The sequence below is a fragment of the Triticum urartu genome, chromosome 2 (genome assembly GCF_003073215.2).
Source record: "Triticum urartu cultivar G1812 chromosome 2, Tu2.1, whole genome shotgun sequence".
Lineage (NCBI taxonomy): Eukaryota > Viridiplantae > Streptophyta > Magnoliopsida > Poales > Poaceae > Triticum > Triticum urartu.
Genome location: NC_053023.1, coordinates 27,800,076 through 27,810,824, shown reverse-complemented (window position 1 = coordinate 27,810,824; position 10,749 = coordinate 27,800,076). Strand labels below are relative to the sequence as shown.

The 10,749-nt window shown below is 45.3% G+C and overlaps 2 protein-coding genes across 5 annotated transcripts; both read right to left on the bottom strand.

Moving 5' to 3' along the window:
- Positions 1 to 511: 511 nt before the first annotated feature.
- On the bottom strand, positions 512 to 6,322 carry LOC125535350 (protein FAR1-RELATED SEQUENCE 5-like). 4 transcript variants are annotated; one of them, XR_007294657.1, is made up of 7 exons: positions 5,855 to 6,322; positions 4,542 to 4,616; positions 4,181 to 4,243; positions 3,753 to 3,877; positions 1,411 to 3,549; positions 1,201 to 1,329; positions 512 to 806 (listed from the first exon to the last, which is right to left on the bottom strand). XR_007294657.1 is itself a non-coding variant. In XM_048698402.1 (3 exons), the coding sequence occupies exons 2-3, from the start codon at positions 3,106 to 3,108 to the stop codon at positions 1,306 to 1,308; spliced, it is 1,722 nt and encodes a 573-aa protein (XP_048554359.1). In that variant the 5' UTR covers positions 3,109 to 3,549; positions 3,753 to 3,904; the 3' UTR covers positions 512 to 1,305. The 4 variants fall into 4 exon arrangements, 1 of the variants encoding a protein (XP_048554359.1); XR_007294658.1 differs by lacking the exon at positions 4,181 to 4,243; XR_007294656.1 differs by lacking the exons at positions 4,542 to 4,616; positions 5,855 to 6,322 and having other exon boundaries at positions 4,123 to 4,245.
- Positions 6,323 to 7,894: 1,572 nt separating this feature from the next.
- Positions 7,895 to 10,379, bottom strand: LOC125535349 (probable amidase At4g34880). Its single transcript, XM_048698401.1, has 4 exons — positions 9,522 to 10,379; positions 9,057 to 9,293; positions 8,766 to 8,967; positions 7,895 to 8,372 (listed from the first exon to the last, which is right to left on the bottom strand). Exons 1-4 carry the CDS (start codon positions 10,250 to 10,252, stop codon positions 8,016 to 8,018), a joined length of 1,527 nt encoding a protein of 508 aa, XP_048554358.1. The 5' UTR covers positions 10,253 to 10,379; the 3' UTR covers positions 7,895 to 8,015.
- Positions 10,380 to 10,749: the final 370 nt, after the last annotated feature.

Below are 10,749 nucleotides of genomic sequence, written 5' to 3'. Positions count from 1 at the left end.
AGACTATGTTTACAATAATAGGCTTTCAACTTTGAGTTGTTGCTCAATTTTTAGATGAAAGGTTCCTTTGATACCCGCACACTTAATTGTGGCTTTTACTATTTTTGCATTGCATATGCTGCACTAGTCCAAACCAGTTTTATGTTCGTAACATCAATTAAACGACCAGTTTTACTAAGAATGTCACTACATTTTGGATTGATGCAAATTTTCACAGGCACATTTCATGAGACGGGCAACGAGTATTAGCTTAAAATTTTGGTGCAATTTGTCAAAATGCATATTTTCCATCATTAAGCCAGAAATGATCACCTATCAACAAGCTTAGGATAAGCCCCCTATCAACAAGCTTAGGATAAGCCCCAACATGAAGTCTCCGGTGCTTCTTCCGTACAAGCATTTCGGGCGACAACAATGTTCATTCGCATAAAAAATGAGCAGGACGACTCGATCAACTCCAGTTGAAATAGTGCCATGTAAGACCAATTCCACAAATAATGTACAGATGTAGTAGAGCAAGCACAACACAATATCATTAATAAACATATAAATGGGAGTCTTGTTCATGGAACGCACACCTTGGTCGTAATCAGTCATGATACATATGATAGTGTACGTACTCTGATTACGTAGCATCCCAATTAATCCATCACACTCTACAAGTTTTTTTGCGGGTACACTCTACAAGTTATAACAAAGATAATTACTAGAATTGCAAGTAAGGAAATGCAGCTCTCTTCTCTTCCTTGCTGGAGCCTTTATCCATCCAAAAGCTCCCACATATCCTTTTTCTTCACATGGCAACCCTGTTTCAGAGAAAGCAGAGGAGGTTTAGGATAGCGGCACACAAATTTAATTGAGAACAAGATAACAAGCTATCACATTTCTCTTTGGGATCAAGAAGCTCTCTTATGAGCACATTTAATTGAGAACAAGATAACAAGCTATCACATTTCTCTTTGGTAGCATATATAATCACAATTTAAATAACTAAAGCTTTCTCTATGTAAAAGAAGTAACGCTAGAAATACTCTAGTGATGCAACATACAACCTAAAAATCATGCATAATTTGTAAAACTTGCACTAAAATGGCAGGTTTGCCAAAAACAGATAGACCGGCCAATTAATTCTGGACAAAGGACCTCCCAGGTTATCATTTGGGAAGGTCGTTTCCATCAGATGGTCATTGTAATGCTCACATAGGATAGAGGCGGTTGGGCCACTTCGCCACCAACACAACATCACTCTCTTGAGGCTCAGCAGCTACGTCCATTTTGCCAATGGCCTTGTACAGAGAGTTGTAGCTAACAGTTTGCTGCCATCATTTCCTACACAGCAACAGATATAATTAGTGCACTATAGTAATGAGTAAATCAGATGTAAAATTAAAAGTTAGACATATTTGACACCTCTTTCAATTTATTGCATGTACGCCGATCATGACCTTCCACCCCACAGTAGCCACATTTCCTCTTTGACCTTTGCTTCTTCATCTTTGCCTGCAACCTTTTCTTCGGTGCACCTCGGCCTTGCACATGCACTGGGTCTAGAACCTTTTCCAAATCTCCACAATCAATTTCCGTCGTCTGTGGTAGCACCGGACCAAACCTAATGCATTCCTCCTGACCACGGCTTGATTCCTTGCTGCCATCTTGTTCACTCAGAATCATCTTCAGACGCTGAGACTCCTCACTAGATTGACATGCCCGGAAACATGCTGCGTGACTCAAATTCCGCAACTCACGGTACCTCACAAGGCTTGCCGAATAGTCGTACATCTCACTCTTTCTGGTCGGAGGGAATGCAGACTTCGCACTCATCGTCCACCTCATGGGAACACAACACCTAGGCAGCACTTCCACTTGACGTATTCCCAAGATGTAGAATATGTGAGAGCATGGTGTTCCCAAGCATTCCAGCTTACGACAAGAACAACTTATCCTATACAAAGAACCTTCCTTCATCTCACAGCGCACTTCAAACTTCTTCTCTCTTTTATCGATCTTAGCCACAACATATGTAGTCAACTCCCATGCATCTAGTATCTCGCTGATAACACATTTGCTGACAGCATTTATGCTCCATCTGACCAACTGAAACATACAAGGCGTGAAAACCTGGGCAACATGTTTCTCGAGACTTGAAGCATCAGCGTCTGTAAATGGAATGGACTGCAAGGCCACGATGTCTAGGATCGCCTCGTGCAAGCGTCGCCCCGAAAGGCAACGCTCATGGTGCTCTAAAATATCAAACAAGGTCATCTTACCCTCAAGATGTGTATGTAGCACGGATTTTAGGCTCTCACTCCGCTGATTGCTGCTCAATCCTAAGAAACAGCGCCCCACCAGGTATGGAGCACACCACAACTTCCTCATCTGATACATCTGATGCAACCATGACTCCTCACTTGTCACTTCATTCCTTCGTAAGAACTCTATCCATTTTCTCTCATGCTCTTCAATAGAAGACAAGTCATATATGAAAGATCTGAATTCTTCCCTAACCTCATCATCATGCAGATGGCGTACGATGTTCTGCTGAATGTGCCATACGCACAGCCTGTGGTATGAGTCAGGCCACACCACCCTGATCGCTCTTTGCATTGCAAGGTCCCCGTCAGTGATTACAGATATCGGATGCTTCTGCGACATGGCTTCAGAAAATGTCCGCAACATCCACTCATACGCCTCGTTAGTTTCATGAGAAATTATCCCGCATCCAAAGATAACTGTGCTACGGTGGTGATTCAACCCGACAAATGGAACAAATGGCAGATTGTACTTATTGGTCCTGTATGTGCTATCAAAAACCACAACATCGCCGAAAGCCTCATAGTCAAGGCGGGATTGAGTATCGGACCAGAACAATCCCTTCAGATGCCCATCTTTATCAACCAAGTATTTGAAGAAATAATCCGGGTCTCTCTCTTGCCGCGCCATCATGTGACGGATCACCGTCTGAGCATCACCGGCAGCGACTGTTTCCTGCTTGTAGCGATGACAGAAGTTATAGATGTCCCTCAGCATGCATCCAACATGGTCATATCCACCGGACTGCATGCACAACACATCCATGATTTTGTGTTTCCGGATTCCAACACTTTGCATCTCTATAATGTCCGCTTTCTGCTCGTCACTGATTCTTCTGTGGGAACGCAAAAAGCAAGCAAGGTCTCATGGGGCCAAAGGATGGTTGTGTTCATCGATGAAATCCTTCACAAACCAACGCCCTGTTTTCGCGACTCTTGCAATGACAAATTTCGCTTTACACCCTACACGAGTGATATTCCGTGGCTTCCTCTTCCTATCTTCTCTCTTCCTCTTCATGTGCTTCTCTTCACGGCAACCTTCACGACTACAGACAAGTTTCCTCAGAATTATCTTCTCGTTCGCTTCATCCCACTCAACATATCCTTTCCTCACACTAAATCCTTTCTCAAGAGCATACTTGTTATAGAACTCAAAACCCTCTTCCTCGCTATCAAACATCCTGCTGACAATGTCGTCGTACTCAGCCATACACTCAGCACTTATATTGGCCATATCTTCCTGCATATCACATACAAATTAACAATTGGTCTCAATTATACACCAGAAGTAAAAGAATTTCCCTACTCACATATTCCTCTCAACATAAAAGGTTCAGAGTTTCAGAAGTTCCATCATGGCTTATTTTGTTTAGGTTAGTCTATGTTTTGTTCTCTTGTTCTAAAGATAAAAACTTAAACTAAGTGATGTAGTGGAAAAGGTACCTGTCCACGGAGTGCTCGCCAGCGTTGCTCGGCGTCGCCGGCTGCTTGGCGGAGGGAGGCGCTGCAGTGAGCGGTGGGGCAGGGAGATGTCGGCCGGCTCGGCGTGCCGCAACGGTTAGCAGTTCCTGGCGTTGGAGAAAGCAGAGGAGGTTCAGGATAGCGGCACACAAATTTCCTTGCTGGAACCTGAACATTACATAGCAGGTTCACAAATTTACTACTCATATTGCGGCACACAACTCCAAAACAGCAGCTTTGTAAGCTCATGATTTAGATGTTGTGTAAATTAAGCATGCTAGGTCAATTCTGAACTACATATGGCAATCTCACTTTTAGGAAAGGAGGATCATCATATACATATATAGCTCACTTCATCTGGGGCAGGGGCTATGGGAGAGGATTTCACTCGAAACGGAAGTAGTATATACTTGACTGATGTGAAGCGTTGTCCCAGATGTATTCACAAGAGGCTAGAAGATGTGCTCAACCAACTGTCACAAAAACAAATAAATTATTATTTGCCTAAGTTGGTACAAGGAATGTACAGGTACCAAAATCTCATCAGACTAGCTAAAAGATGACAAACAAGTCTTGTTAAGATATGTCAAAAATTATTCACTGGAGAGAGGAAGAGTTGAATGTAACATAATCGGAGGGATAAACTTGATCTAAATATGTCAAATGTGACTATGAAATTCTTTCTTAAGTCTAGCATACATAAACAGAACATCGGAGCTTTTCAAATCAACATTGCAGAAAACTGAAAACAACTGCGAAATTTCACAATACCTATGTATCATATGTGCAAACCCGCGCAGTGGGAATACTTAAGCCGCATCTCAAATGAGGTCAGCCAGATAGATCCTGCATACAGGGGATAAGGAATGAACAACAAGCATGTATGCTCAACACAGCAAAACTCAATTGTTTAGTACACATTTACATATTCACTGCATTACGGAAGAACAAGCATGTAAGCCAAGATACAAAGTAAAATAATTGCAGCTCTCTCACTACCATTCAAGTCTTCATTTTGTCTGCGATAGATGAGTCTGAAAAGCAACTTTTTTCCAAATATTGACAGGAGCTCTGTCATTTCTATTAGAGAAGATGAGAATATTGTCTCAAGCTAGCTATTCAAAAAATTGACAGGAGCTTCATCATTTTTATTGCTAGGTTCGTAGTAAGACTTAACATTGCTACCTGTGCAAACTTACCTAGATGTATGGTTTACTTGAGTTATGCATGTTTCTACTTACAAGGTTATATTTGAAAACAGAACTAAATAGACATTTTTAATATATTTCAGTCATAATATGACCATTTCCTGCTACTGTAACTATGAAATCCAAATTTCCTTGGCTCAGTTTTAGTAAATGTCTGATCTTTAACTTGCAGATTCAACGCTACTGTAACCAAGGACATGACCGAAGCCAAACAAACACTAGGCTTTGCCTACCGATGTGCAAAACAAAAACAAACTAAATACAGATTCAGCCCCCATCATCCTGAACTACTCTGACTAAGGCCATGGTTCCTACAAACAATGGTAGCCACCCTCTGGTACTCATGCCTGCATATCATAACAGCAGATGCTTCACTGCAGGAAAACATGTGGTAATTGCCTAACTGCAGAACCAGGAAAATTTGTGGGGGGGGGGGGGGGGGTGTGGTGTTAAATTTGTGTTTTGGTGCCTTCACATGAATATTGCATTGAATAAATTGTGAACAACAATATCTAGTTGCTTTTTACTTCATGATTGTTGCCCTAACGAGACTGACTAAATATAATCTGGCTCAAAGCCTAGGTTGCATAGCAATTGGCTACAGTTTAAATTTGCAGCTAAAGGAAGGAACACCATCCTGGAAGAAAATTATACTCCCATTTGCAAAACAACCAGCTAGACAAAGATGCAAAATATTCAGAGAAGCCAGCAAAATGTTTAGCTAGTACAGTATCATTTTCACCTTGAGTGCAGCTGACGTTACATTCACTGCATTCTAACCGTGGAATTAACAACAATCTTCTCGATCTAGTGTTATGGGAAGGTAATGGGAGGGGGTCAAGGAAGTGGGTGGAGGAAGGCAGGAGTGGTGGCTACCTGCCTACGGACTGGTCCGCGGCGTTGCTCGGTATGACCGGATGCTCGACGGAGGGATGCGCTGCAGGGGGCGGTGGGGCAGAGGAGGCTTCAGCGGGCTCGGCGCGCCGCACCTGATGGCTTGCAGTTCCTGCGGCTCCTGGCGGCGGGCCAGAAACCTGGCGGCAGTCCGGCGGGATCCCTTGATTGCAGCGGCGGCGAGGTCCGGCGTGATCCCTTGATTGTGGCGGCGGCGAGGTCCGGCGGGATCCCTAGTTTGCGGCGGCGGCTTTGGACGGGAACTGGATTAGGGAAGGGGCGAGAAAAAGTATAGGGGGTTGCGGCTGTGCGACGGTCTGAGGCGACGGCGGCACGACCGACAGGAGGGACGCCAGCGTCGCCACGGTCGAGGGGAGGGTCGGCGGCGGCGGCTGTGCGAGGGGATTGAGGAAGCTAATAAACTGAGAACGAGGAAGGTTGTGCGAGGGATTGACTAGCGACTGGATTGACCTGCTAATTTACTACTCTACCCTTTTCACACACAAAAAAACCTTTAAATGATTTCTTTGATCCGACGGTTAGAAAAAATCAGGGACGGAGTTACACGAAATTACGAGCTGTAACTTGCCAATCACCGTAAAAAAGCTCTTAGTTATTTACTAAACTGGTTTTTTTTATCAAAAATAGGGCATGTGTAAAGAAAAGAACTCTGGCATGTTTCTATTGATTTGAATTAACATTTATTGAGGTCCTCTGCTTTTTGTTTTGTACGACATGCAAATCTTGGTATCATTTTTTTGAAACCTTTTGCTATGCTAGAGAACACCCCACGGGTGCCTGAGAGCCCAAAGGCTGCTTTGACACTTAAAAAAAATGACCCTCGGCCTCTCTATTTTTCTACTTTCTCTTATGAATTCATTTTACAAACATTATTGCCCAGCTTTCCCATTGTTCTCACCAATATTTTTTTAGGCAAGCATCTACTCGATTAGACAGATTAATCACTGTATGCATGCATGTTTGTGACATTTACATGAAAAATATAAGTTAATAAATACTCACTCCATTCCACAATGTAGTGCTTTCTCTATCCCCGTGCTTCAACTTTGATCGTAAATTTAACTACCAAAACCGATTGCGGCGGGAGTAAAATTATATCAGTGAATTCGTATTCGAAAGAAGTTTTTAATTATATAATTTTTTCTCCCGCCGCAGTTGGTCTCGTTGGTTAAATTTATGGTCAAAGTTGGACCTCAGAAAGCACGGGCGCACTATATTTTGGAATGGAGGGAGTACTAAGAACCTGATTATATAGTAAATAAAAATGCCTTCAATCCCTCTCAACGTATCATGTGACACATGTGATAAGCAATTCAAAGTATAAAAAAAAATCCTCTCAACATACAACTTGTCGCAATAATCCTTACACGTACATGGCACGTGCCTTTAACTAGTATGTATAGTTTGCTTCTACACCACCCACCCTGCTTTTTCTTTTGAAGCCCAGAACTGTAGAACAATTGTTCTACGGCATTTTCATGCAGTAATTAAATAAAGTACATATGTGCAAATGAAGCAAAATACAAGAAAGGTTTATCCAATACCAGCCCTAGGTAACATAGAAATTGGAGTAAGAGATGATAATAAAGTTGGTACCGTGGACAAAGAATGAATGAATGATGCTGCGGATGTCGTTATACATGTAACGTAGTGTCGTCGCCATAGTTTAGAAGCCTGATGTAGGATGTACTGCTTTCTGTTTCTTTGTAGAAGAGTTGCAGTCTTGTATGCAGAAACTCAGAAACTTTAATAAGCAGCCATATTTTGGATCTGGTTGTCTTGTCAATTTCAGATGAAATGAAATTGGGGGGCTGATGCTCCTTTTATCGAAATTATTAAAAAAAACAAGAAATCAGTGCCTGTTCTTGGGCGTTCCATGTGATCTTTAAAACAATTGCTTTCTTGGGCGTGCTTTCTTTTGCGGCAACGTTGGCTACCTGTAGAAGGTGCTTGTTGTTTCACCTTTAGTGCCACATTGCTAGTCTATTCAGAGTTACTTCCTGACCCAATAAATAATACTTCCAGGGTTTATTCTTTAAAATGTAACAAGAAAAGTGTAAGTGGAGCCGTTTTTTAAGCCGTCGTGTTACATTGTTGCTACACAAGAGTTATATTCAGCTAGCTAGGGCTTGAACATGGGTGGCCTCCTCACTTTGGTAGCCTGCTCGAAAGAATAGGCCATCTCGATCAGCCTCGGCTCATACCCCTGCAGCCCGCCGAAGCATATCCCGAAGGGGAACCCCTTCTCGTCGTACCCCGCCGGCACAACGATGCCAGGGTGGCCGCTGATGGCGAGAAGGCTGGAAATATCGCTGTTAGGCGCCACGATCGCGTCCAATTGGTGCTCCATCATTAGCTTCTCTAGCCCATTCGCGTTCAGCTCCTTCAGGCGACGGATTGCGGCTCTCTCTACGGGCCCAATGCCATTTGTGCTTTGGGCAGCGATAAGATCAGGCTGCCCGAAATCTTTCAGCCTCTCCTGCACCAACATGTAAATAAATTTTGTAAGAGCCTATATAAAGAATAAGTTCCATTAACTGACGTGTTGATTCTACCTATGTTTCAGGTGTTTTATCGCCTCATGTTCTATGCAGCAGGAATCTATAAGAAAATTTGAGATTTTTTTTGACAAACCTAGATCTACTCCCCCCATTCCCAAATATAAGTCTTTTTAAAGATTCCAACAAATGACTATATATGGAGCAAAATGAGTGAATTTATACTTTAAAATATGTTTAACGGAGGGAGTATATTGTTTGAATAACAAGAAGTGAACCACCTGCCATTGGACACAAGCAGGGCAAATTATCTGACCCACAGGATGGCATCCAGCACGAAATATGGATTCAGTTGGGTTTTTCGGTGCACTTACCTCCACAGGATGTTTGTTGTTGAATGCTATGATGTCTGCTAGCGAATGGACCGGGGAGTAGACCAAGTCTGCCAAATACGCGTTTATGCTCAGTTTGAACTCTGCCTGCATCGCAATCCCCTCCTTGGAATAAATCTCAACCAATAGAGCGGTCAAATTGGCAGCGACGTCCAGCTTCTCGATCACCACTGCTCCAAGTTTCCTTTGGAAAAAGAAAAGAAAAATCAAGAATCAATTCATATATTCATCCATGGACAGCTAGTGAAATGTAAACCGTGACTAGCTACGAACCTCATTGTGGCGAGGTGCTGCTTGTACGTATTCAACTGCGTCTGGTCGTATCCTTGGAAGAAGCCATTGGGGACGCCGATCCTCTTGCCTTTTAGCCCATTTTTATTAAGGAACTGCGTGTACCCGCCGTGCGGGATGTACTTGGATGCCGCTCCGGTGGCCGCGGCGTCTTGCGCGTCGTGGCCGACGATGGCATCCAGCACGTGCACCGCGTCCGACACCGTCCGGCACATCGGCCTGCGTTTTATTTCCATCGAGCGGCACCAAGGTTTTCAGGTTGAATGAATATGAAACAACAGCAAGAAGAAGAAGAAGGAAGCATCGAGCGGCACCAAGATTTTCAGGTTCAATGAATATGAAACAACAGCGAGAAGAAGAAGAAGGAAGCATCGAGCGGCACCAAGATTTCCAGGTTCAATGAATATGAAACAACAGCGAGAAGAAGAAAGGAGCAGGAAGGGTTACCCCACGGTGTCCTGCAACGGAGTGATGGGGACGACGCCGGCCCGGCTGGTCAACCCCAACGTCGGCTTGATGCCGACAACCGAGTTGAAGGACGACGGGCAAAGTATGGAGCCGTCGGTCTCGGTGCCGAGCGTCACGGCCGCCATTTTGGCCGCCACGGCCACGCCGGACCCGGCGCTCGACCCGCACGGGGTAGACGACAGCACGTACGGGTTCCGCGCCTGGCCGCCGCGGGCGCTCCACCCGGCTTCGACCGGGCGGAAATTGGCCCACTCGGACATGCTGGCCTTGCCGAGCACCACGGCGCCCGCACGCCGGAGCCGGGCCGCCACGCCGGCGTCACGCTTCACCACGGAGCCGAGGAGAGCCAGCGAGCCCGCCGTGGTGTTGAGCGCGTCACGGGTCGCGATGTTGTCCTTGAGCAGGACGGGGACGCCGCGCAGCAGCGAGCCGGTGGCCGTGCCGCTGCCGCGGCGGCGCTCGGCGTCGGCATGCTGGGCCTGCCGGAGCGCGTCCGGGTTGACCTCGATGACGGCGCGCAGCAGCGGGTTGAGGCGGCCGATCTGATCCAGGTAGAACCGGACGAGCGCCGTGGAGGTGAGAGTCCCGTTGCTGAACCCTAGCTGGATGGCTTCGACGGTGGCCTCGTGGAACTCGAAGCCGTGCGCGGCACCGGCGCCGGCCACGAGAGCCAGGACGGCAGCGACAGCTTGCAGCTGCAGCGACGCCATGATGTTAGTTTAGCTTAGCTAAACGCCACCGGGGTTGGTGTGGCTTGGCTTGTCTGCTCTTTGCTCTCTACTGTTTGGTCTCTTGCACGCCCGTGCTCGTGTAGTGTAGTACTTTCATGGCAGTGGTCTTTAGCCTTTTCAGATGCCTCATGATTGTGTCTAATTTACCACTCACTTTTTTTCTATCGCTGTCTAGGTCTCTAGGAGCATCTACCATCATTGGCAAATCTAGAAATAAATGAGTGTCATGCAAATATGTGTTGGACTGGGCTGCAAGTGGTTGGGCTGGACCTTGGCATTAGTATCGAAAACTAATTTTACAGTTTTGGAGAGGGGGCTTGAGCCTGTTAAAGCCTTTAGTAGATTCGTCCATGTCTACAACCAGGCTAATTCGGCCCCTTGTACGCCCAGGGATGCGTTGAGTCAGTTACCGGACGTGTCCGTTTCAAAACTCTAAATGTCTATGCACCCAACCGCGGTCTTGAACTGTGTCCTCC

Bases quoted from the DNA above. Each gene is read 5' to 3' on its own strand.
- LOC125535350 (XM_048698402.1), bottom strand. From the start codon at position 3,108: ATGCAAAGTGTTGGAATCCGGAAACACAAAATCATGGATGTGTTGTGC. The intron at 1,330-1,410 runs GTGTCAAATATG...GTTGCTGTGTAG, and splicing joins CATGCAATAAATTGAAAGAG to GAAATGATGGCAGCAAACTG.
- LOC125535349 (XM_048698401.1), bottom strand. From the start codon at position 10,252: ATGGCGTCGCTGCAGCTGCAAGCTGTCGCTGCCGTCCTGGCTCTCGTG. The intron at 9,294-9,521 runs GTAACCCTTCCT...AATAAAACGCAG, and splicing joins CCGTTGCAGGACACCGTGGG to GCCGATGTGCCGGACGGTGT. The intron at 8,373-8,765 runs GTAAGTGCACCG...ATGTTGGTGCAG, and splicing joins ACAACAAACATCCTGTGGAG to GAGAGGCTGAAAGATTTCGG.